The 24,532-nt window shown below is 57.4% G+C and overlaps 2 protein-coding genes across 4 annotated transcripts in view; one reads left to right on the top strand and one right to left on the bottom strand.

Moving 5' to 3' along the window:
- Positions 1-61: 61 nt before the first annotated feature.
- On the bottom strand, positions 62-22,913 carry THRA (thyroid hormone receptor alpha). Of its 2 annotated transcripts, XM_037809431.1 has the most exons (9): positions 22,726-22,913; positions 12,011-12,366; positions 9,544-9,611; positions 8,875-8,975; positions 6,857-7,004; positions 6,031-6,236; positions 4,899-5,045; positions 4,043-4,301; positions 62-3,453 (listed from the first exon to the last, which is right to left on the bottom strand). In XM_037809431.1, the coding sequence occupies exons 2-9, from the start codon at positions 12,061-12,063 to the stop codon at positions 3,203-3,205; spliced, it is 1,233 nt and encodes a 410-aa protein (XP_037665359.1). In that variant the 5' UTR covers positions 12,064-12,366; positions 22,726-22,913; the 3' UTR covers positions 62-3,202. The 2 variants fall into 2 exon arrangements, with proteins under 2 accessions (XP_037665359.1, XP_037665357.1); XM_037809429.1 differs by lacking the exons at positions 12,011-12,366; positions 22,726-22,913 and having other exon boundaries at positions 9,544-10,100.
- The window catches only part of MED24 (mediator complex subunit 24), a 48,377-nt gene continuing 26,013 nt past the window's right edge, over positions 2,169-24,532 (top strand). Inside the window, exons 1-5 of one of the 2 annotated variants that reach the window (XM_037809425.1) lie at positions 2,169-2,260; positions 3,159-3,400; positions 5,696-5,901; positions 6,034-8,958; positions 16,164-16,310. The gene's annotated coding sequence lies outside the window, so the exon portion shown is untranslated. The remainder of the gene's footprint in view (positions 2,261-3,158; positions 3,401-5,695; positions 5,902-6,033; positions 8,959-16,163; positions 16,311-24,532) is intronic. The other variant, XM_037809426.1, reaches the window with a different exon arrangement.

The following is a 24,532-nucleotide window of genomic DNA, read 5'->3' as shown; positions in this document are numbered from 1 at the left end:
CAGAGATGGGAGGGTACAGGGAAGCAGCACGCGAGTCTAAGGGGGGTGGTGCCCAAGGGGGTTATTTTCATCATATATTTATTACATAAATATATAGTAAAATAGACGAGCAACAATTACCATAAAAATATCTTTCTTTAAAATCCTGACCCAAAACACAACGGGGTGAAAAATCGCACATGACAGACATACTGATTGTCAACATGGGGCAGGAGTAGGAGGCCCCCAAGTCACCCCTGCAGGCCCCACCCCTCCCCGGGGAAGGGACCTACCTCCCTCCCTTTTTCTGGCCACAACCCCCCTCCCCCCACCCCAGCACCAGCTTCTCATACATTCAGTAGCGCCTCTGGGCAGTGTCCCCCTCCCCCCACCCAGGAGCTTCCAGGGCAGGAATTCCTGTCCCCCTTATGGACGGTGTCTAAATAACACGCCCTGCCCTCTCCCAGCCCTGTAGGCCCGCCACCAGGGGAAGGGGTAAGGGGCTCTCCCCCATCACCCTCCCCAAGTCTGAGCAGGGAGGAGGCTGGATGAGGTATGTGTGTTATGAGTGATGGGAGGGGGGAATACTGAGATGGAGAGGTGGTGGCGGGGGCGGGGTAGTGGTCATGGCTCTGGCACCCCCTTGTCCTGGCCTGCCCCCTCATCCTATTCCCAGCGACCCCTCCTCCCACCAGTACTGCACCTGCTGCCCCACGCTTCCTGCCCTAGTGCCCCGGGCCAATACCGGGGGAGGCCTGCTAAGCACCCATGTCAAGGCCATCCCCCTCATTAGCACCAATGGCCCCCAGGAGAGGGCCCTGTCCCCCACTTGCACAGCAGGGACTGGGACAGCCGCCTCTCTAGAGCAGGTGCGAGGCGCTCCTGAGTCTCCCTGGCTCCTCCGCCACCATGTGCACACACTCACATTCACACGAATTGCAGACGTAGACTCCATATCACCGAGGGTGGGGGGAGCAGGGGGCATCAGAGGGCGGAGTAGGGGATCACAGCTCATATGACTGGGGAGGGGGTGGGGTGGATTCCCAAATGCCTGGGAGAGGCCAAGCCCGTGGTGAGCATAGGGATGAAGAAGTGGGGGGGGGGGGCGGGGGGGATGACAGCACACAGGTCAGGAATTCCACGGGGCCCCCAGGGGTGGGAGGAAGGTACAAGAGGGCTGACCCATGGGACTGGAGTAATACAGAATCAGTACCCCAGGAGAGAGAGAGAGGATAGAGATAGACAGAGACAGCAAGGGCAACCCTCGGGCCCAGGAGGGGGAGGGCAGATGCTCCTCCAGACCCTCCGCCCCGGTGGGAGCTCCTGGACAAAGGGGGCAGCAGGGTGCCCCGATGGGCAGCCTAGCCTTGCCTTCCCTTGCGTGCGGGTGCGTGCACGTGTATGTGTGCATGGTGGGGGGGTGAGGGGCTGTGACAGGCTGAGGGTCAGGGTGGGGTGGCAGGTTCCCCACTGCTTAAGACATTTTTGCCCCAATAGTGCAAAGCGCAGGAAGCCCTGGCACCCCTCCCCCCCTGCCCCATTCCCCATGGCTTCCGGGGGCATCTGTGTCCACCCATCCATCCCTGCCGACATGCAGCCCTGAGCCAGGGCCCTCTGGTCTGCTCTGCCCCTCCCCATCCTCACCTCCCCACCCCTCAAGGGAGGGCCACCTCCCCCCTCCCTCGCTCCCCTGAGGAGCAGGTGATAGTCAAGAGGGAGGAGAGGGGGGCAGCTCACTCAGGTGCAGACCAACAGAGCGCTCCTCCCGGGGGGGGGCGGGGGCTCAAGCCAAAGTCCCTGAATTAGAGAAAAGAAGAGGGGAAAGGGGTCCCCGGGGCAGAGGGGCGCCTGGCCTAAAGAGCGTCAGAGATAAGGAGGAGCACCGACCACCCCTCCCCTGGGGTCCCCCGACTAAGCACCCTCACTGAGGTGTCCGCCCACCCAGTCTGGGTTAGTGCATCGAGTGGGAGTGGGGAAGGGGGTCAGAGGTGTTAGAGCCCAGAAGACAAGACGGGAACCAGGGTCTTAAGGGGTGGGGCTGGGGGCTCTGGGAGACACTCGCACACCCCCCACCCCCCACGCAGCAGCATCTGAATTGTAGCTAACACTGCAGGATGTGAGGAGGGCGGGGAGCTCGAGCCACAGCCTTTCCTGTGTGGGTGCCAAGGTGCGGAAGGGGTGGGGGTATGGGCAGAGGCCCCTGGGGCTGGGCACTTGAAAGGGGAGCTGTGCGGGCGGCAGGGCAGGCTGGTGAGGGGTCAACTGGCATCCAGCGTGAGAGGTAGATGGAACTCAGCGGGCACGAGTGGCAGAGAGCAGAGGGGGTTCCGGGGTGGGGGTGGGGGGTGCCAAAGGGGCACAGAGGGAGGGGGCAAGGCAAGGGGGGAGGGGTAGCCAGGACCCTGTTGTGTTAACTCCCAGCTCTGATGGGCAGCCCTACTCTTCGGGATCTGGTGGGGGGATTGGGGTGCATTTCTCTCTGATTTAGGGGGAGGAGGGGTAGTTCTCAAAGTGCATGGGGGTTGTAAGGGGGGTCCTCCCCTCAGGCCAGCCTCGGTTAATAACTTAATATCTTTCTCTTTCTCTCTCTCTCTCTCTGATTGCTTGCTCTGTTTTTGTCTTTTTTCTCTCTGTCTAGATTTTCTTCATGTATCTTCTTTCCCCCTTGCTTGGTTTCCAAAGTGCAGTTAGAATGACTATAATTTTTAACCTCCAGAGGAGGAGCCAAGCCAAGCCTTTCTTTGCACCCAGACATCTGGGGAAGTAGAGAGGCCCTCAGCCTGGAGGGGGACCTAAGCCAAGGAACTAACTGGGTGGGAGGCTCTCTCTCGTGTGTGTGTAGGGGGGTGAGCTGGGGGCATCTTTCCCCATCCCACATTCCTCCTTGCCCTACAGTCAAGATGGCTTGCCCCTCTTAGTTCTCCCTCCCTTCCCCTCCCTTCTTAGAGGGGGTCCTGGGAACTGCAGGACACGTGTCCCCTCCCCCTGGCCTCCCACACTGTCCTTTTTATAGCAAGTTCATTCACTTGCCCTGTCCCAGGGCTGGAGGCTCTGAGGAGGGACCTGGGCGGGGAGGGGGTGTGTGTGGGAGCTGAATCTTATCCAAGGAGGAGAGGAAGGAGAGAAGAGGTGTGTGGGGGGGGTCTCCCTCAGCCCCCGGCTCTGCTCCTTCTCTCCAGGCTCCTCCCCACCAGCTCCGCACACCCTCTGGCCGCCTGAGGCTTTAGACTTCCTGATCCTCAAAGACCTCGAGGAAGAGTGGGGGGAAGAGTTCGGTGGGGCACTCGACTTTCATGTGGAGGAAGCGGCTGGCGTGGCAGGCCCCGATCATGCGGAGGTCAGTCACCTTCATCAGCAGCTTGGGCCAGAAGTGCGGAATGTTGTGTTTGCGGTGGTTGACGTAGTGCTCGAACGCCAGCAGGTACGCCTCCTGACTCTTCTCGATCTTGTCCACGCACAGCAGGCCCGAACGGTCTGCGGGGCAGAAACATGTGAGGGTGAGTGGCCGAGGGCCTGGGAGGCGGGGAGGGGGGGCCTAGAGAAGAAGCCATGTGTGCAGAAGCAACGGCAGGGGGTGGTGAGGGGACTGGGTGGGAGTGACATGTAAAGGGACACAGGGCAGGCCTGGGAAGAGAGAAAGTAGACAGGGGAGGACTGAGATGAGGAATGGAGAGAGGACTGGGGGACAAGAGAAGGAACTAAGAGACAGGGAGGGATGGGAGACAGCAGGTGAATGGGGACAAATTGGGGGGTGGGTAACAAAGGGGGATGGGACAGAGAGGGGGGCTGGGGAGAAGAGAGAAAGAATGTGGCAAAGAAGAGATAAGGAACAGAGAAAAGGGACTGGGAAACAAGAATGAACCTGGGGAACAGAGGGGGACTGGTGACAAAGGATGGGCCTGGGGGACAAAGAGGTGGCCTAGGAGAGGGGCAGAGAATGGGTTTGGGGGACAGAGAAGCTGAGGAACAGAGAGAGATGCAGAATTGAGGAAGAAGGCCCAGGGTGAGCCAAGCTCTAGGCCCCCTGGAAGCTTCTCAGCCCTCCCAGGCCATCAGCAGGTACCTGTTGACATCAGCAGCACAGCCTGCAGCAAAGCCACTTCCGTGTCATCCAGGTTAAAGGCAGAGAGTGACTTGCCCAGTTCAAAGATGGCATCGGAGACGACACCCAGGCCACCATTCTTGAGCTGCTCCCGCTTGACAGCCATCTCCCCGCTCAGGGTCAAGGTGTCGCTCTCGGGGTCATAGCGGACAGCCGCCCGCAGGGACATGATCTCCATGCAGCACCCCTTCAGGAGGATGATCTGGTCTTCGCAAGGCAGCTGTGGAGGGGCAGGGCCACAGGGACGTCAGCACACCCCTCCCCATGTCCCTGAGTGTCCCCCGTGGGCGCCCTCTGGGAGCTGTGAGGCTGGCCAGGCCATTCATGGGCCTCAGCCAGTAGCATGTACATGAACTCTTAACCTTCTGCTGGGCTTAGTACATGCGCTACTTCATTTAAACCTCACATTTATGCCAGTGAGTTAGAATCCATTAGTATCCCCACTCCACAGATGAGGAAACTGAGGTCCAAGGGGCTAGGTAACTTGGCAAAGTCACACAGTAGGGCAGCCTGTCTCCACAGTCAGTGCTCATAGAAAGAAGGAGTAGAAGCTTCCATGCTATATAGGCTTGAGAGGCAGGGGCCTGGGAGGGCTGAGGGAGGCTGAGCAGTGGAGCCGGCTTGTTCCTTAGGGCTCAGCTAGGTCAGTGTGCGAGCATGTGTGTTGGGTGTGTGTGCATGTGTGAGTTGACCTACAGGAATTGCTCCCCATCCAGAGAACCTCAGATGAGGATCCCCTGGGACTGGGTGAGCTGGGGAGCAGTCCCAGGTTTCCCTCCAGCACGGCACCAGGTCTCTCCTCCCAGCTGCCACTCACCTCGGAGAACATGGGCAGTTTTTTGGCAAAGTCCACCACGCGGGTGATGGCCGGGGTGATGATCTTGGTAAACTCGCTGAAGGCCTCTAGGTCCACCTTGTCTCCGTCCGGCATGGAGACAATGGGGGACTGGCCAATGTCATCCGGCTAGTGGGAAAGATGGGGGTCAGTTGGGGCTGCAGACCCCTTTCAACGTCTCACTGAGGTTCCCTGCCCACCAGGGGGAGCTCCAAGGCAGCACGGTGGGGGGCAGAAAGGGGACTTGGGTATGGTACCCAGCAAATGCAGTGTCCCAGCCCTAAGGATTTTCTTTCACCCTCGGGCCAGAACCAGAACTCCAAGTCTACTATTAATAACAGTGATAGTAGTACTGGCAGGGGAAATAATAATAATAGTAATAATAATAATTTAATGAAAATAGCAGTTACATTTATTGAATACTTATGTGTGGCCAGCATTACGCTCAGCGCTTTACATGTATTATCTCATTTAATCCTCACCACAACCCTATAAGGAAGATACTATAATTATCAACATTTCACAAATGAAGAAACTAAGGCACAGCACGGCTAAGGAATAAGTAAACAGTAAGTCCAAGGTCACATGTCCAGGATTTGAACCCAGGCCGCCTGACTCACATCTGCTTGGTACCAGAGCTCAGGTGCTTGACAGTGCACTCACCCACCTTCCGAACATTCCAGCGGGAACCAGGCACCAGCTTTCTGCCCTCCCCTACCAGGTACAAATCAGCTGGCTCTGCTCCCACGCTGACCATGCCCTCGACACTGTTTTTCCAGGTCCTCGCACCCAGCAGGGGACTCAAAACCATCGTGACATGACTGTGTCCTCACCCTCTCCTTCCCATCATGGTGGGCAGGAAAAAAGAGAGGTCACCCCTGCTCGCTAGAAATTCAACGAGAAAAAGGCCCCGTCTTCACGGGGCTCCCAATCGGACGGAAGGGACCCAGACACTCATGACAGGTGTATAAGCAGGACCCCTAAGGTATGGAGAGTATCAGCTTTGGGTTGGATTAAATTTAGAAGCTTTTGGGAGGAGGCAAATTCTGAGCCGGGGCTCACCCCTCTCCCTCCCACTCCGCTGCCACTCTCCCCGTGCCCCCTCTCCCCTCACCAGGAATTTCCGCCTCTGCTTCCAGTGGCTGCCCTGGGCATTGGTGCTGCGATGGGCCTCCGTTGCCACGTGGATCAGATCCCACTCCTCGGGGGTGGGCTCTGGCCGCTGCTGCAGTGACCGGATCATCTCCTCCTTCCGCCGTCGCTCCCGGTTCTGCTCGATCAGCTTGCGCTTGGCCACCCGCTTCGAGTCATCCAGAACCACTGTCAGTGGGGAGACACGGTGCCCTTGGCCTCAGCTTCCCCCCCTCCACGAGACTCTCGGAAACTATTCTTCCTGGTGTACGGGCTGGGGAAGCCGAAAGCCAGAGAGGGTAAGTGACTCCCCTGAAATCAAATAGCAGGTGGGGGGCACAACCTGGACCTTTACTAATCAATCACTGGGCCAAGCCTTGACCCCGAATTTGGACTGATACAGAGGAGAAAAGCCCTGACTATCAAGTTCTGGTCAAATGGGTTATGATGATGGGAGAGCCTACTGGCGTAGCTACAAGACCCTGCTGCCCACTCTGCAGCCAACGAGAGATGTTTTCTCCCACCCAAAGGTGGGTGCCTCCCTAGGAGCCTGGGAACACTGTGCTAGGGAGTGGTGCTGAGTTCTTTCTACCCAGCAGCTCCCTCTCTAAGGCCCTTTCGGTGGTGAAAAGCAGATGGACCTACCCTCAGGGCCCCGAGAGGAATCCTGTTTCCTTTTTCCCAGGGATGAGGGCAGCAGGGACCAAGATCCTGGACAGCCCATCATCAGTCTAGCCTGGACTGTCACGCTGCCCAGTGGGGCCCGCCCGCAGCCTCCCGGCCCCACCCGGCCCACCCGTGCCCCTTACGGTCCATGGCCATGCCCACAGCAATGCACTTCTTGAAGCGGCACAGCTGGCACTGATTGCGGGTGATCTTGTCGATGACGCAGCAGCTGTCATATTTGCAGGAGTAGGTGGGATGGAGGTTCTTCTGGATTGTGCGGCGAAAGAAGCCCTGGGGCAGGTGGGGGGAGACAGAACATGCTGTGATCACGACCTTCCCCTTCCTGAACCAACCATGCAGTTCACTAGAGATGGGGGGCGATTAGTGAGGGAACCGGGCACCCCCTGACACAGCAAGCTCAGAACCCTGGGCTCTGCCAGGCCTAAGGGCCTTAGAAACAGATGCCCTCAGCCCCCAGGCTGCTGGGGTGGGAACTGGTGGTGGCACAGGTAAGAACGAGGACTGAAACAGAGATTTGGGCCTGGGGTTTGGGCGAGACGCCATGAGGCCTGAGGAACAGAACTGTGGAAGTTCAATTAATACCTTATTTTCCTTATTGCTAAATGACTCTAAAAAACATTGACCCCCCAAACCATTCTCATTTAAAAAAAAAAAAAAAAAAATTCAAAAAGAAACATTCTCATACATGCTACCTATTACCCATGCAAGTGGAATTCATGAACTAAAGGGACCAAAAAGTCAAGAAAGGATATTGGGTAAGAACTCTAGCAGCTTTAAAAGAAAATTTTCAATTCTCTATATCGAGCTTAGTCTTGGCTTCAAGGGGGGGTAAATCTCCAGAATCAATTTGGTAGTAATAGCACAAAGAGTGGGTATCTGTTGAATGCTACCGTTGTCCCAGGCACAGTCAGCCTTTTTGTGCATCATCTTGTTTAACCCTCAGGACAACCCTATGATGTAGCAACTGTTATTGTCCCCATTTTATAGACTAGGAAACTGAGGCGCAGAGAGAATGAGTTACTTGCCCAAAGCCATATGGCCAAATGGGTATCAGAGCCAGAACTGGGCCTCAGGTATGAGACCCCAAGGTCTGGCATGCGTTAAAATCACCCAGGGCACCTACCAAAAATCCAGAATCCTGAGTCACTCCACACCTACTAAATCAGATTTTCTAGGAGTGGGGCCAAGGCATCTGCCTTTTCAAGATGCTCCCTGGGGATTCAGAGGTTCTCGAGTGTAAGGATCCTTGCTCCATGCTACTGCCTGTGTTGCTTCCAGGAGACCACTACGGACCTCTAATTCCCTGGTGGTCTCGGTTTGGTTGACACTGAGAAAGAAGGGAACTTCAAGCCTTAACATATTTTTAAATAATTTTGTTTCTTGGAAGGTCTTACATTTTTCAGGAAATAATGATTCTGGAAAAGCCATGCAGCTAGAAATGACTGAAGTGAAATCCTACCAAGCCTCCCCAAGTCTTTGACCTTGCCCCCTCTGCCCAGGGAGAACTTGCCATCCTCTTCCTCTGTGCTCTCACCATGCCCCACCAGCAGTTGTTCTCCCCCTTTCTGGTCCATCTGAAGCAACTGGAGAATCTGTTAAAAGGCAGATTCCTGGGCCCCACCACAAGAAGTTCTGATCATGTAGGGTTGGGATGGGGCCTGGGGGTCTGCATTTTAACTAGCACCTGAGGTGGTCCCTGAATCATATTTTGAAAAACACTGATGCTTTTTTTCAAGTCTGTCTCCTTCCAGTATGCTGCGAGCAGCTCGAGGGCAGGGTATATGCCGCATCTTCACACCTAATCCAGTGCCCTGATCACTGAATGGATGGACGATAGCTGACATTTACTGAGTGCTTCTTACCTGCCAGGCATGGTTTTAAACCACTCTATCCCCATTTTATAGATGAAGAAACTGAGGTTCAGAGAGGTTAGGCAATTTACTTGTGGTCACATAACCTGTGAGTGGCAGAGCAGGGATCATGAATGAATGGATGAACAAATGAATGAATGAGTGAGAGCAGAGAAATGATGGTATACCAGATGGGTTGAGGTTACATGTTTATAGAGCTAGTCTGTCTTGCCAGGTGCTGAAGGCCTTAAAGGGAGTGAGATGAGGGGCAGGAGCTAGCTGGTCCATACCTTGCAGCCCTCACAAGTGATGCAGCGGTAGTGATAACCGGTTGCCTTGTCCCCACACACGACACACTGCTCGTCTTTGTCCAGGTAACTAGGGATATACCCTGGGAGGAAGGGAGGGAGGCAGGCAGGCATGGCTTGGGACCCCAGCAGAGAGGCTCCTCTACTTTTCCCATCCCACAGCTTTTCCTTCCTGGCCCATCCCCTAGCCCAGCCTCCCTGAAGGATTCTTTGTCTCCAGGTAGAATCCTGGAGATACATCGGAAGCCACGCCCTTCCCTAAGACTAGACAATCCCAGCTCTTTTGCCTGCTCGGTCAAAGCTTTTTTATTTATTTATTTATTTTTGCTACCTTGCTTTCCAAGGGGCAGAGGATGGGGAAAAGGAGAAGCAAATGCCAGCAGCTCCTCTCAGGAGAATGTAGCCCTGCAGCCCTTTCGCCAAGGCCCAGATTCTGGTGGAGGGCCTCAGGCAAGGGGATGAGGGGAGACCTCAAAGGCTGGGACACGCCCCATGTCACCCTCCCCTCCCCCCACAAGTCCCTCCCAAGCCCTCTGGGAGGCTCCCCCGCAGGACACAGGAGCTGCTGATGCATGCCCAGCCCCCAGAAGACGCCAGCCTGGTTTGGTGGGGTTGGGGGTGGAGAGGAAGGGCGCATGAAGCCAGGCTCACCTGACATGCTGGTTTTCAGGGAACATTGGCCGTTCTTTCTTTTTCGCTTTCCATCTGGTGACCTGGCACTGGATGGGGCAAAGTGGGTAGGGATCACAGAGCAATCCTTGGGAAATCCCTTTCTCATTCCCCAGGCCCCACTCCCTCCATTCTGTATCTTCATTTGACCTCCCATCCCCAGGTTAGCTGACAAAGGATCCAGCTCTCTAGAAGCTGCAAGGGAGAGAGATAAGGAGCTCGGCTGGGGCACAAGCATGTTCTAGGGCCCCAACGCACATGCGCACGCACGCACACATGTGCACTCAGTACAGAACCTTAAGCACCCAAGTTCTGTAACCCACGGGCATTCACATATTTAAACCTTCAGGACCCGACACATACGTGGAGAAATGCTTAAAGCGATACTACCTCTATTAGGACACACATGCACATGTATGTAACACAATGTGAGAACATATGAACAAACATGCAGCCTTCATAGTCCAGTATGATAAAGATCTCCACATCTATGCAATTTTCAGGCATCTTCAAAAGTGTTAAATGACCTCTAGCATATGCCCATGTGTTACACAACTCCCTGGACAGGCACCTAATAATACCATCCCTCCTCCCTGCAGGGTGAACATGCGGCTTGACTTGCAGGTCATGCTAAATAACCCACCATGATTGAAAACATACAGTGCCTAAGGCTCCTAGAACTTAGAACTGAGGCTATGAGAACAGGAAGAGACTTCCAGAGTCACCCTGTCCACGGCCTCCATTTAACAGAGCAGCAAACTGAGGCCCCACTTGTGCCTGGTGACACTGTGCACTGGGGGCAGAGCCAGGACAAGAACCCCGAGCCCCTTCATTAGAGGTATTAGCAACCCTTGGGCACTGCACACACAGGTCACTGAAGATCTCCACATACATGTTACATAACGCAGCACACACAGGTTACATAAGCCCTTCCACACGCATGCATGCAATGTATCAACTCCCACACCCACCCTGACGTGTGGCATGTTGCAGGGCCCCTCCTCCTGGAGCTGGGTGTAGCTCCCAGCACACTGACATAGTGACCTTGGCCAGGGTCACAGTCACAGGGAGCCCTGTGCTCCCTGCCCCCTGGGGATTACCTCTGTCTGGTTCCGACTAGGTTGGAGGGTCAGGTCTCCTTCCTGACTCCCAGGGAGAACAGGGGAACCTGGGAACTGGGGCTGCCTGGTCGAGCTGGCATCCTCAAATCAAGAGGACCTGGGTGCAGACCCAGGAACAGCCACAAGGTGGCGCAGGGACATGGGGGAGGGGAGGATGACGGGGAGGGGCTGCACCCTGGGGGACGGGGAATCCACATTCCCGCCTTTCTCCAAGCCTTAGGGTCAGATTCTCCCAGATCCACAGAAGTCTGGGCAGGAAGGTGCAGGAACTGCAAGTCAGAGCTGCACAGTGACAAGCCAGATCTTCCTTCTCAGAGTCCTGTCTGGGTGAGGGGTTTTTTGTGGGCGAGGAGTAAAGGGGTAGAGGGGTAGGAATATTGGGGACCCCACCCAGCTGCAAGCCCTACCCATTTTCTCTGCCTCTCTAGGGACCCAGTCTTGGGCCCCAGGGCTTTGCCTGGCCAGGCCTCCAGCCTCCTGGCTCAGGATCTGGTCTCCTAGGCAACAGCCACACTGCTCCCCGGAGCTCCCCTCCCCCACCCTCTTCCCAGCCATAGGCACAGGCTGTACCGAGCTCCTGGGGCATCTCGCCAACTGGGACAGAGCTCTGTGCCACTTGGAGCTGAAGGGAGAGGCAGAGACCCTCAAAGGCCATGCAGATGGCAGGTGACCATCCCGAATGGTGTGTGCAGGGCTGACGCCTCCCCAACGTGTAGGCAAAACCTCCAGGGTTGGCATGTGCTTCCCCTTCTGGTAGGGCCTGTCCTTGCCCATGAACAAGGAAGAGCTTGTGGGGCTCCCAATAGACTCCAAATATCAGCATGGGCTGTGATCCTTAGTTACCTGTGCACGTGCCCTAAAATGTCATGCAACATGCGCCAGGGCTTGTGGACAAACTACACGTGCGGCCAGATGGTGCATGGGCTGGGATGGGGGGAAGAGGAAAATGGCGAGGCCTTTGCATTCTACATGCTCAGGGGAGGGCAGCAATGGTAGTAGGAGCGTGGGGGCCATGTAAGCCTCCCCAGTTCTGTCAAGGCAGGGGGCCGTGGGTCTGCTGCTTGCCGTCATGCTGCTGCAGAGCATCCCACCAGCAAAATGGGCATCTCTCCATCCCGGTGCCCACTTCCCTGCCCCATCTGAATATGACCTCATCTCCTGGGCAAAAGTAGGCAGCAGACTTGCTGGCCTCATGCCCATCCCCCAAAGGTGCTTAAAAGGCCCCAGCTCAGTTCTCACCAGGGAAGCCCTTTGCCCAGCCAGGTGACCATGACTGCTGCCTGGGAGTTGGCATAACCCATAATCTGGTTGCCAGACCCCTTTTTTACCTGTTCTCCTCTGGGTCTGACCCACACTCCAGCTTGCTTGGCTTCTGTTCCATTCACTTCAATTCCATCCAGGATGCCCTCCAGCACGCCAAGAGTGGGGTGGGCACACTGCCCCCCCCGGCACGCCCACAGGCCACCCACCCCCCACCGCCCAGGCCCTAGGGTACAGCACCCATGGTGCCCGCCTCAGTGCTTGGCCTTTCACACCATGCCCTGTGCCCCAAGGGGGGTGGGCGGTGGGAGGGGCCAGAGAGTGGCAGGTGGGAGGGCTGGGAGGGGTGCAAGCTGGATCTGTGGGGGGTCCTCGGCTGGGGGATGGGGTGATAGCTTCGGAGTCTCGTCCTGTCCCGAGGTCCCTGCAGAGAGAAGAGAGAGGCAAGGGTAAGATGGTGTCATGGTGAAGAACGGGTAAGAGTACCCTGGTGGCAACACTTTGGGTTCTTGAAGCCCACAGCAAGATGATGGTGGGCATGGAGGGCAGGCATGGGAAGCCTCAGCTGTGCTTCCCCAGGGAGGGGACCAAGGTAACCCCTTAGATCAACAGGTGCATCAGGTAAGCCTGGAGATGAACATCCTAAGCTCCACAGACAGGGCAGGAATGGAAGGAAAGAATGAGGTAATCCATGTACCATGTCCCAACCCTCACATGTAATCAAGGGTCTCTCTTGTCTGTGAATAAGTGTATTAAACGTTAGCTAATGTTACCATGCCTCTGGCCAAGGTTTCCTAAAATTCATCAGAATTATAGGGACAAAGGGGAACCAGAGATGAGCAGTTTTCAGCATGTGCACGGGGAGTACGTGTGAAGGGAAGGAGGGAAGTGGGGACAGCAGGCAGGGACCCTGATGCCCATCTTAGTTCCTTAAGGAGAGAGACAGTGAACTGCTTTCAGTTGGAAGGTGACCTCCCTGCTGCTGGCCGAGTTACAAGTTCCAAATGCCACCCCCCTCCCCCAGGGACTCCAAAGCTTCCCATACAAGATCCAGAGCCACACTTCCCAGTCTGAGGACCAGACTTCCCAGTTGGTTCCGTCGAGGGTGGCAAAGGGGAGAGGAAAGGAAACAAACATGTGTTAACTGACTAGATGACAGGTGCCCTCTGAAGGGGGCATGGGAACTTCACAGATGAGGAAACTGAGTCTCAGAGAGCTTGATCATTTACTCAAGTTCACATGGCTGGTAAGCAGGTGGCTCGGGGATCAGGACTCAGGATCAGCCGCTCTAATGCTGGCTTTGCTCCGCTCCCTGGAGTCCAAGGCAGTGCCACCCTGGGCCCACTACTCCCTCTCTGCTGCCCCTCTGACCCCGGCCTGCAGACCCGTGGCCCACTGTCTGCAAACACATGGCAGGTGCGGGCCTGCGGGAGGGGGACAAAGGGTGCTGCTCCCCATACACAACCCCCATCACTGCTGCACTGGAGGAGGCCTTGCCCCTGGGCCCCCAGCCCCTCCCCCGGGAACTGATAAGGAGCCAGGGTGGGAGGAGAAGGGAGAGATAAGTTAGGGCTCTGGGCAGGGCAGGGCAGGGCAGTGGGACAGGGCTTGGGCACCCAGGCGAGCCCCCAGCACGGAGGAGTGTGGGGAGGACTGCAGAAGTGGGGGGTAATTCTGCCTCTGATACCCCCCACAGACCAGGACTGGGCATGGGGGCTGGACGGGAGACCTGGGGGGGTGGGGGGTGGGGGGAGGAGTGGGGAGCCTTAGCCCAGGGAGCCGTCAAGAAAAGTAGGTCAAGTTTTTCTTGGCTTGTGGAGAAATTCCTGTTATAAATTTATAATGGTGGAGCCAGCCCTGAGGGGCGGAGGTGGGGGAAGGAGGAGTGGGTGGGGATGCCCAGGGGCTGGGCGCTGGGGCCCGCCACCCTCAGCCCAAGCAGCAGTGAGGGGCAGGGGCGAGGCCGTCGTGGGGGTTGGGCTGGACAATAGAAGGGCTATTTTCTCTCTGTCGCCTCTGTTTCCACTTCCATCTGTGCCCAGCGAGGCCTCATGCAGTTCGTCTGTCTGCATCTGAATGTCTCTCTCTCTTTCCCGGTCTGGGTGTCTCCCTCTCTCCCCCCAGGCTGTGCCTCGGTGCTTGGCACACCCTGGCTGCGGTGCTGCCCCCCCCAGTCTCCTGCCCGCCTGGCATGCTGCCACCACTTGTTTACAGAAGCTGGAAAAATCCACTCGCCAGCCGGAGGCCCAAGTGCCCCCAGGGAGGGGAGGAGGCCAGCACAGGAGTGGGCACGTTGAGAGAGGGGCAGCCCCAGCGGCTGGCATGGAAGGCCAGGGTGTGTGGGAACGGGTATCAGCAGCCGAGGGCCAGGCAGGGCAGGGAATAGCAGCGGCAGCATCCACAGGGCACGGAAAGCTCCTGCCCCCAGGCCCCAGCTCTGCAGGAGCCCCCCACCCGCACCCTGCTACCACCAGTTGCTACAGGGCAGACCTGGGGCAGTGCCAACCTAAGCCGCCATGTTTCTTCTCCTTTCCCCCTCCCGGCCCAGCCTTAACTCCAAATGTATCTGGGCACTGCCAAGAGCTTGCACGTGCCCGCTGGGGGAGGGGCAAGCTCCCTCTTTGCCCCACCCCAGTGCTGAACTGAATGGTGCCCTGGTGCCAGTCTGGTGCAGCCAGGCTATGGTTACCCCTGGTGGAGGGCAGACGAGCCAGGTGCTGCCTTCACTGCCTAGGGAACCCTAGCCTGGCACCTAGTGGGGGGGGTGGAACCCCTGGGAACTCCTTGCCGTCTCTCCAGAGATATGCCTGGGCCTCTAAGGTGACAAAGAGCCCAGGCAGAGGGCCGGGCACACAGGGAGGCACGGACCACGTGGGCCTGCATTAGGTCAGGAGGGAAGGGGGGTGGAACAGGGATGCCCACCCGGAAGGGCAGCCTCTCTCCCCTCCTCCAGGAGTCCAATTCATTCCCTAAACTCCTTCCCAGCACATTCCCCGCAGAGCTGCAGAGACGGAGGGAGGCGGAGGGGGTGGGGCTGCAGGTTTCTGAGTCTAGGCCGGACAGCATGACAGCAAAACCCACCTGTCGCTGGCCTTGCCTGGCCACCCACTCCCTCTTTGGCAGATAAGAGCTGCCGGGTGGCAGTGTGGGCAAGGTGCCTGCAAGGGGGAAGCATTTCATTAAGCCTCAGTGCTTCTGTGATGGGGGGACGTACGGGGACAAGAGGGCAATGCAGCATCCTTGGGTGCCACGCCAGGTTCCCACTGTCAGTGTGTCCTGCTCCACAGTCCTGTGGACCCAAGGGATACCCCCAAGGACTCCTGGGGCTGCCAGAGGGGACTCTGCCTCCAGGATCTAGCCCCTAGTTCTACACACACTACTCCACTGGGTGGCTGCACTTGGCCTTGGCTCCACCTTCCTGGGGCCCCTGAACTTTGTCCTTATGCTCGGAAGAAAGCCCAGTCTTCCTCCTTGCCAGCCACAGAAAGAGAGTCACACGGAGGGGGCTGAGAAAGGGGGAAACCAAGAAGGAGAGGGATAAAGGGGCAATGGGTAGAGGGGAAGAACAAAGAGAAAGAAAAGAGATGGGGCAGGGATGGGGGGTGGAGGCAGGGATGACAATGAAGTAGAAAGGGGGAGGAAGAAAGGGAGTAATGAGGTGGGAGTGGAAGAGAGAAGGGGTGAGGTAGAAAGGGGGATAAGGGGAGGAGAAACAAATGAAGGAGGGGGAGACAAAGAGGGAAAGGTAACAAAGGAAGATGGGTGGGGGGTGCTTCATGCCCTAAGTCCCACCCCGTCGAGTCTGGGGGGAGTAGGAATGGTTTCCACGGTGACAGCTGGTTCTTGGTGGCCTGGCATGTGGGCTATTAATAGTGCTGTGGGTAGGTTCACACCTCCCTCTCCCCTTCCCCTCTGCAGGCTGCTAGGGTGGGGGGCCATCTACTCCCAATTCTCTGGCATCAATGCCCTGACTCACACCACGGGAGCCAAGAAAGGTGATGTTCAGGGGCCCAGGAGGCCACTGGAGCCCCCCCCCGCACACACACAGGCACACACGGGCATGCACAGGCAAACCTAGGCATCTGTGTGCAGACACTGCACACGAGGGCTCCCATGGGTGATGGTGTTGGCTGCAACAAGCAACATGTGCCCCATGTTAAGGGACAGAGGCCTCTCTAGGACTAGGACTTCTGTCTCCTCAGAACCCCGTTCTCTTCTCAGGTAAGGACTGAGCAGGCCTGCCCCACCCAACCCCACTGACCCCGTGCCAGGAGAGAGGAGTGCCGGTGGGAAGGAAAGTACAATTTGGCAGGTGTGAGATGGCAGAGGAGTGCACACAAGGGCACGCAGACACTGGCCACCCACTTGGTGAGCATGGGGAAGGGGAGGGAGTGGGAAGGAGGGAGGGAGGCAGGGTGCAGCACTCTTGGTGGGCTCTCTCTGAGTCCCCCATGAGACAGTATTCTGGAGTTTAAGGACAGTGACCCAGGAGTCTGATCTCTTACCCATGTGGAGCCTTGGAGGCTACAGAATGGTGGACAGTGGTGGGGGGCATGACAAAAGGGGGAGATTGGCCACTTGAGCAAAGGACACCCTCCCCTCCCAAAGAATATAACAGGAAACTCCCGCTTGCAGGTCAGAGACAGAAAGATACAAACAGCAGCCTTGACTCGGGCCAGATGCCCAGTATTAACATCAAAGACAGCTCCCTGCCCCCATCACCTCCCCCAGCTGCTGCTCTCCTCCCCCTCCTCCTCCACCCCGGCCAGCTCCAGTCAGGTCTCAAGGTGGGTGCCCAGGTCTAGAGGTCACCTCTCTAGACACAGCCACCCTCCGTGCCCACAGGTGGACAGATGTGCCCACACCCCTGCTCAAGAGCTAAGCCTCTTCCCACAGCCCGAACTCTGAAGAATGGAGGCAGGAGATCCAAGTGGCCAAGAAGCCAGAGTTAAGAGCACCCCGAGCTGAGCTGGTCATGGCACATTCTCCCCACCCTCTCCCCGCAGCCAGCCCGGTAACCGGAGCCGAGAGCTGGGGCAGCTGAGTGCTGGCGGCATGAATGTCACGGGGCAAGGCCCTCGTGGCAGATGGCATCAGGGGCCTAGGGCTTGGGGTCCCCCCCCACCCCTCACTCCCCTCTTCCCAGTTGCCTGTAAGCCCAGGGAGGCCGTTGCCCCGGAGGGAAAGGAAAGGCAGGGCTGGGGGAGATAGGCCCCGCCCATGAAGAACGGGCCGAGGGGGGGCATTAAGAGGGAGGGAGGGAGGGGGGAGATTGAGAGAGACTGGGAGTAAGAGAGAGAGTGTGTGAGTGTGAGTGTGTGAGAGAGGAAAGGGGAGAGAGAGAGAGAGAGAGAGAGAGGGAGGGAGGGAGGGAGGGAGGGGGAGAGAGAGAGAGAGAGAGAGAGAGAGAGAGAGAGAGAGAGAGAGAGAGAGAGAGAGAGAGGGAGAGAAAGAGGGAGAGAGGGAATGCAGCTGAGTCTCCGGCACACACACGGACACGTGCAGACACACACACTCACCCCGCATGCGCAGAGGCGCAGGGCTCGGGTACCCTGTTCCCGCAGATATTCAGAGCCCTCCCAGCCCACACATGCACAGAAACACTCACACATGGATGCGCGCACAACACACCCACTCACTGATGTGTACAAAACTGCCGACAGCCGTCAAAGCCTCGGGTCCCCCTTCCCTCCCCCGCCTCCAGGCCTGAGTAAAAAAAAAATGAAACAGGCAGCAGAGGCTCAGGAGCTCAGAGCTCATCTCTTCCTGAAAAGAGGAGGAGGAGGTGGGCTGGGGGCTTGGTCCAACCAGGCTGCTCTTTGCTCCTGCCAGGGGGTGTAATTGCGCCTTTGACACTAACCCCCAGCCCCCGGGCTCCAAACTGAGGGAGTGCCCCAAAGCAGGGGGGCGAGCATGGCAATTCCTGGGCACCAGTAAGTCCCATCTACTTCCCCGTGTCTACCCAGCACATGCTGACCCCTCCCTCTGGGCCACCTCCTGCAATGGCTTAGAGGAGGGCTGTCCCATTGGGCACCCCAGCTTTTGCCTGCCAGGGAGGATGGCAGGCAGCACTAAAGTGAAGTCTACCTGGTCCCCACGGCACACCAGCCCCAGATGCCTCGGTGAGACCCTGAGAACTGTCTCTGGCTCCAGGAAGGATATGTGTCCCCCACCCTGGAGCAAGCCAGGCCCAGGGAAAAGGGGACAGAATCCACAGACTTTGCTTACTATGCCAGGATGCAACATTTATCTAGCACAGGTGTCGTGGAAAGCCCTCATTCTTCCATAAATATGTTATTTAACCCTTGCTCAGAGTGGGGCAGACCGCACTGAGCAAAGACCCTAAACCTGGTCTCCCAACTCCCAGCCAGTGCTCCTCCCACCATGGTCAAGCTTGCCTCCCACCCAAAGAGGCACTAAAGTTCCTCAAGCACCTCTGCAGCCATGAGAAATAGCATTGAGGTCAGCCCCCACTTCACGGGGCTCCTTGGTGCCTTGCCACGGAGCAGCTCCATTGTCCTTGCTTCACCTTGAAGGGGAGGGGCTGAATAAAAGGGACTTGGGGGACGAGGGGACCCTCATCATCAGACTCACAAGGAAGAGGCAACCCCACCAGGCTGGTCCTTCCTCGGTGCCTCAGTTTCCCTCTGCCACCACCCTTCACACAAATGCCCCCTGTGCAGGGGAGGGGGAATCTGGTGTGTCAGCCAGGGCTGGGTCCTGCTTGAGCAATGGCAGGCAGCTGGGGTGCTGGGTCCCCAAGAGAGAAAAAGGGGGCTGGAGAGAGGAAGGGCCCTAGCTCCTCCCTGAGTAGGGGCTACACTCTATGTAAGTAGAGAGAGGGGAAGGGAAGATGGGCCTGCCGCCCCTGCTATTTTTCTCCCCCACTCCTCAGATTTGTCCCAACAGTGATGCCCAAACATTCAGCAAGTACCCCTAGCTGGTAAAGTGTGTCCCAGGAGGAGATGACAAGAGCTCCTTTTAAGAAGCAGCTAAAAGAAGATGGTCAGAGGGGTAAGCAGGCATTGGGGCTTGCTTTGGGCTCTTTTAAATACACTGGCTCCAGCATGCAAAAAGTGGGGGGGGGGGTGTGAAATAAAGGGAGAGGAGGCTGGAGATTGAAGGTCTACTGCCCCCTCCCCCCACTTCCCCCAGTCCATCCTTATGATGTCAGGAGATCCAATTCTTTACATTGGTTCCCCAGGAAATCTGGGGAACTCTAGACCCACAAGCCTCCTCACTCTAACAGCTAACACATAAAGTGCTTATTATGCACCAGACACCTTTTAAAGTGTTTCACATATTTTAACTCCTTTAATCTTCAAAAAAGCCAAATGAGATAGATATTATCATCCCCGATCTACAGATAAGGCAAGGGAGAGATTAAATCCCTTGCCCAGGGTTATACCCAGCAAGTGGCAAAGCTGGGATTCAAATCCAGGCAGTCTAGCTCCAAAAAATCCCTGCTCTTAACCATTATACCATATGACCTGCTAGAGGAAGGATACCTTGTTCTTTCATCCAGCTAAGTGTGTGTTGTGGCCATGCCTCAACTTCCCCTTTTGCCACAGCCCAAGGATTCCTGTTGTAGAATGACTACCAGTGCCTCCTCATGCAAGTAGGTCAAAGCCTGGGGTGGGGAGCATGGCCAGATATGCTTGGTCCCCCCAGGCTGTGGGTCTCCTGCATTGGTGCCCCCTGCTCAAATTCCATCTCCCAAAGAGTTGCCCTTCCTGCCCTTTCTGGGCTGGTGCCTGCACTCATGGGTGAGCAGGCCTCACTCGGCCTGGGCAGCTGTACCCTCAGAACCAGGCCCAAGGCTGGGCAAAGAGGACACAGCTGTTGGGCATCTCTGAAGTGGGTCTCAGCTGCCAGGGGAGTGGAGAAAGGCCATTTTGAGTCCTGCCATGGGCCCAGTTCGGCCTGGTCATGCCAACTCCCGCCCCTGCCCATGGGGGTGATTGTTTTCCAGCTAGTGTCAGTGTGGTGGGGCACCTCTCAATGGCTTGTTTGGGAGCTAGCTAGCTGTAGCCTGCACACCAAGGACTTCCACAGAGCTGGTGTTCCCTGGCTGAGGCCGCCAGCCTGAGGGGTCAGTATGGGCAGTAACTGACACCCTTCCCCCGCCCTCCCCTATTCCCAGCCCCCCAAAGTCGCTGGCTGCAGCTGCAGCACTAAGGAAGCGCAGGATGTCCTGAGCAGCCAGCTGAGCACCCCCCCCAACCTCTCGCTGACCCCAGAGGCGGGGCGGGTGGGGCAGTGGGGCGGAGTTTGCGCATTAACAACTGGAAAAGTATGAAGACCATTACCGCCAGTTCCCAGCTCTGAGAGAGGAGGCTGTCACAGAAACAGACAAGGACAGGGGTATTCGGACAGGGTGAGAGAGAATTACAGACTGGCAGAGAGTTACAAGACTGGCAGAGAGAGGAAGAGTCAGACACAGTAAGACAGAACCACGGAGAGACAGAGTCAGAGAGAAATTCCAAGTCAAAAATACATATTGCTCACCCAGACACTTACCAGCACACGGCTTCCAGAAGAGAGCTTCCAAGTTGGGGCAGGAGGGCAGAGGTGGGAAAAGCAGCAGGACTCAAGGTGGGAGGCAGGAACTCAAACAGGGGCCAAGTGAGTGTCCCCAAGAAAGGCCCTGGCAAATAACCCACGGCAGAGGCAGCTAGTTCCCCCAGTTTGCTTTTAGGGTGGGGATGAGGGCCGCTCCCTAGGAGCCATTTCTCCCCCAGCCACCCCTTCCCCCAACAGGCAGGACAATCCCAGCAAGGAAGTCACTGGACACTGCTACGGGCCCATGACTCGGCCCTCTGGAACCCCCCTGCTCCCACTCTCTTTGCTCTTTACAGTCTCTTTAAAAAAAAAAAAAAAAAAGCCCATCCCCCTTAAGACTCAGAGAGTGAACCTAGAGGAGGTAGCTTCAAGAAAAAAGTCTGTGATTATGTGTACATTTAGGTGTGTGCCTGACTGTGCCCACTACATAGAGTGTGTGCATCTGGGACTGTCCGGACCTGAAACTATGTGCACCTGAGTCCGTAGGCCTGTGTGCAAATGAGTGCACCTGTGTCTGGAGTGCCCACAGGCAATCAATTAACAAATGTTTACAGAGCACCTTTTGTGCCAGGCTCCACAGGGGATCCAGAGCTGGTCATGGAGCTTCCCATCTAGCAGGGTGGTATGACAAGCAATGGAGACTCAATGTATTATGGTGAATGCATGCCTTGCACCATTATGCAAAAAAATCTTTTCACACTGGCAAAATTAATTTTGAATGCAGGAGGGTTTTTTGTATCCAGAACCTCAGAGCTACACAGTGAGAGTCCAAGAAAATACTTGTTGCTAAGTTGTGTGTACATGTGCTGATGTGTATCTGCGTTTGTGTTTGAGTGACAGCGGCTGTCACAGCAGGCGATGATGTCTGTATGAGTGGGCTCATGTGAGCACGTGTGTGCCTATAAGTGACAAAGTCTTTGTAATTGTGCATCTGTGTGCAATTGCTCTGTGTGCATGCATGAATGCGTGCGTGTGACAGAGGCTCCTCCTTGCCCGCATGTGTGACAGCATCTCCGTGTAGTGTGACCCTGTGCCTGGGTATATGCATGGGTCAGTCTTCCTGCTCTTGGTCTCCCGTGGGTGTGTCCCGCCCTCTGAGCTTCAGGGTGCAGTGGCAGCCTGCCTCTTCCCTTGTCCCGGTGTGGGTGTGTCCAGCAGCTCCTGTCCTTGAGTCTGTCTGGGTGTCCCTGGGTGTGCATGTGGCTGTCTGTGTGGTCATATCTCTGTGTTTGCATGTCACATTCGCTTCCCCCCTCATCTTGGACAACAGCCCCCTTCATCCCCTCCCCCTCCTGGGGCCACAGCCAGAATTGAAGGGCATGCTCCCCTCCCACTGGCTTTCCTTCTGTATTCCCCCTCATGAAGCTGGTGGCTCTCTCCAGTACCCCATTATTCCCTTCCCCCCTCTCTGCCGCTCACACTGAACCAGGGAGGGCCCAGACGGAGAAGGGGCACCAGAGACACGTTGCAGGGGCGGGGAGGGCGGAGGGGGTTGGAAAGGAGGGGAAATATAGCACAGGTCCATTCCTCCCTCTTTTCCAGCCACCCCAGCCTGCAACTCACCTAATTTCATAGGGACCCTCAACTACCCCCCCCATCACCACTACACACACGCAACGCTCCCCCCTCCAGTCGCGTTTTTGCAAATAGGAGTGTTGCAACCAGAGAACCATGTTCAATTGGAGAGGCGGGTGGAGTGGGGGGTAACTTCCCTCACCCCGGGCTCGTGCAAGCCCACCCCCCCCGCCACCGGACTCATACTGTCCTCCGCAGCCAGAGGCAGCTCTGCAAAAGCCACACGGCCTCGGAAGCTAGGGGTGGGGGGTGGGGGGCAGGCCTCCGGCGCACCGTAAACAAACCGCGGCGCGGCGGGCGGGGGAGCTCCGGCCGGCCGGCAGCGGGGCCCGGCCTGGGAATGCGCAGCAGACGGGCGGGACAGAGGTCGGGTGGGCCCTCGAGGGGGAGGCCCGGACGCCATCTCCGCCGGCGAACCCCCGGGCCCACCGACCTCCTAGCAACACCTCCCTTCTCCCGAGCGTTAAGTTGCACGCTCCCGGACTGTGACAGGGTCACCCAGGCGCCGGGGCAGGCGGACGCTGGCAGCGCGTACCCTCTGGGCGCCCCCAGCCCGCCCAAGAGCTGGCTCTTGAGCCCCGCGGCTTTGCATAATCAATCGCGATCCATTTGCATATTAATACCCCCCTGGCTCCCTCCCCCTTACCTCGGCGTGGCGCGCTGGACCGGACAGAGCAGCTACGCGGGGGTCTCAGCGCCCCGTGCCGGGGGCGTCCATGGGGGGCCGGTGGGGCCCGGGCCGCCCGCCTCCTGCGCCCGGGTGTGAGTGCAAGTGAGCGCGGGGGGGCGGGGGGCGAGTGTGGCGGCCCCGCGGCTCCTCCGGCAGAGGCGGCGGCCGCTCTGGCTCCTCCCTCCCCCGCCCCGCTCCGGCTGGGGCTCGGGCTCGGCGCGCCCGGCCGGCTCGCGGCTGCTCCCTACAGGCCGCCTCGCGGCCGCCGGGCCCCGCCGCCCGCCCCCCGCCGCGCCCCGGGACCTCGGCCAGCGGCCCGGCCGCCCCTCGGCCGCCTCTTCCCCCGCCCCCGCCCCGCTCAGGCTCGGCCCTAAACCCAACCCCCCCAGCAGGCGTCTCCGGGAGGAGTGGTACTTGCTGACATACTTGGGAAAAGATGTTATTTCAAAAATAGCCTTTGCCGGGAGATTTGGGGGCTTTAGGGTTTGCACGGGGGCGGGGTACTAACGTGCCACCTGCACCTTCTAAGTCGGAGGAGAAAGGCTGAATACTAAATGCTTAGCGGTTCATAGTTTGTTTCGGAGTTCGGGTCCCTTCTCTGCCAGTAACTCACTGTGTGACCTTGAATAAATCACCACCGTTCTCGGCTTCCTCCACCTTAAAATAAGAGGACCGGGTAGGTGACTCCTGGTGTCCTTTTAACTTAAGTCATCCTGTTTTCAATCCTTTGGCGGATTACCACTACATTCCCCATGTCCTCCTCCCCCTCCCATTTCTAACATGATTACTCGATCTGCTGCTTCCCCTTTCAAATGTCACCCTCCTCCATAATATATTTCTATTCACTGTCACCAGCCTTTCCCCCACAATCTGCACCCCCCACCCCTCGCTGAGCTCCAGGAGGGGGCGAGACTTGCCATACACCTCAACTCCCAGCTTGACAGAGGTGGTATTTCCTCCCATGTTTGCCCCCACCAAAATCCAAATGGTACCAGGGCCAGTCTAAGAAGGAGAGTGGGCTGTATTAAATTGGACCCCCTTTCCACAGGGGAGGTCTGTTGTGCCAGCCCCATCCGCCTACACACACACACACACCTGCCTTCATGGACCATCCCAGTGACGCCAGAGCCCCTTTCATGTCAGGATCTCCCAGCACCCGGTGGAGCTCTAATTACCCCAGCACCCACCCTGGCCCCACCGGTTCCCCTGCTGTCATTAGCCCAGTTTTACCAGCAGGGGCCACAGCCTTCCCATGGCTCCCAGGGTGGGGCCCTGTCTCCGTCTGCTCCTGGAGAGGGGTGTGTGTGTACGTACTAGGGGGAGCTGCTCTGTTAATTGCCCGGTTTATACTGGGCAGAATCACTTGCTGAGTGTGGGGCTCTGACCAACAGCCCAGCAGACTGGGGCTGACTTTGCTCCTCTTAGCCTCAGCACCTCCCATCTCCAGTGCCCCCAGCTCTGTTGCAATGAACTACTCCTCTTACCAGGGGGATTAGGGTCTGCAATGCGTGGGGGAGGGGAGGGCCGCTCTTGTGGCCCCCAGGACCAAGGGATGAGAAGAGCAACTGAGATAATGGGTGCAGAGTGGGGGTGGGGTGGGTGATGGGCAAAGGGAATCTGCAGTGTGCAGTGGCAGCTGCAGTGAGGAATTGAGGCTGTCTTGTGCAGTCAGCACACCGTAAGTGAACCTGTGGGTTCCATCTGGGCTCACAGTGGGTATGCAGCAGCTGCAGTGTGGGGCAGGAGGCTGCAGTGTGCAGAGTCAGCATGCAGCAGGATTGCA

The sequence above is a fragment of the Choloepus didactylus genome, chromosome 18 (assembly GCF_015220235.1).
Source record: "Choloepus didactylus isolate mChoDid1 chromosome 18, mChoDid1.pri, whole genome shotgun sequence".
In the NCBI taxonomy this organism is placed as follows: Eukaryota; Metazoa; Chordata; class Mammalia; order Pilosa; family Megalonychidae; genus Choloepus; species Choloepus didactylus.
Note: the sequence above shows the minus strand (reverse complement) of the source record. Positions and strands in the feature narration are given on the sequence as shown.

Coding starts and splice junctions, on each gene's coding strand:
- THRA (XM_037809429.1), bottom strand. CDS start 9,799: ATGCTTGTGCCCCAGCCGAGCTCCTTATCTCTCTCCCTTGCAGCTTCT. Junction 8,976..9,543: donor CCTGAAAACCAGCATGTCAG/GTGAGCCTGGCT, acceptor CCTTCCTCCCAG/GGTATATCCCTAGTTACCTG. Junction 4,302..4,898: donor AACTGCCCATGTTCTCCGAG/GTGAGTGGCAGC, acceptor GCCCCTCCACAG/CTGCCTTGCGAAGACCAGAT.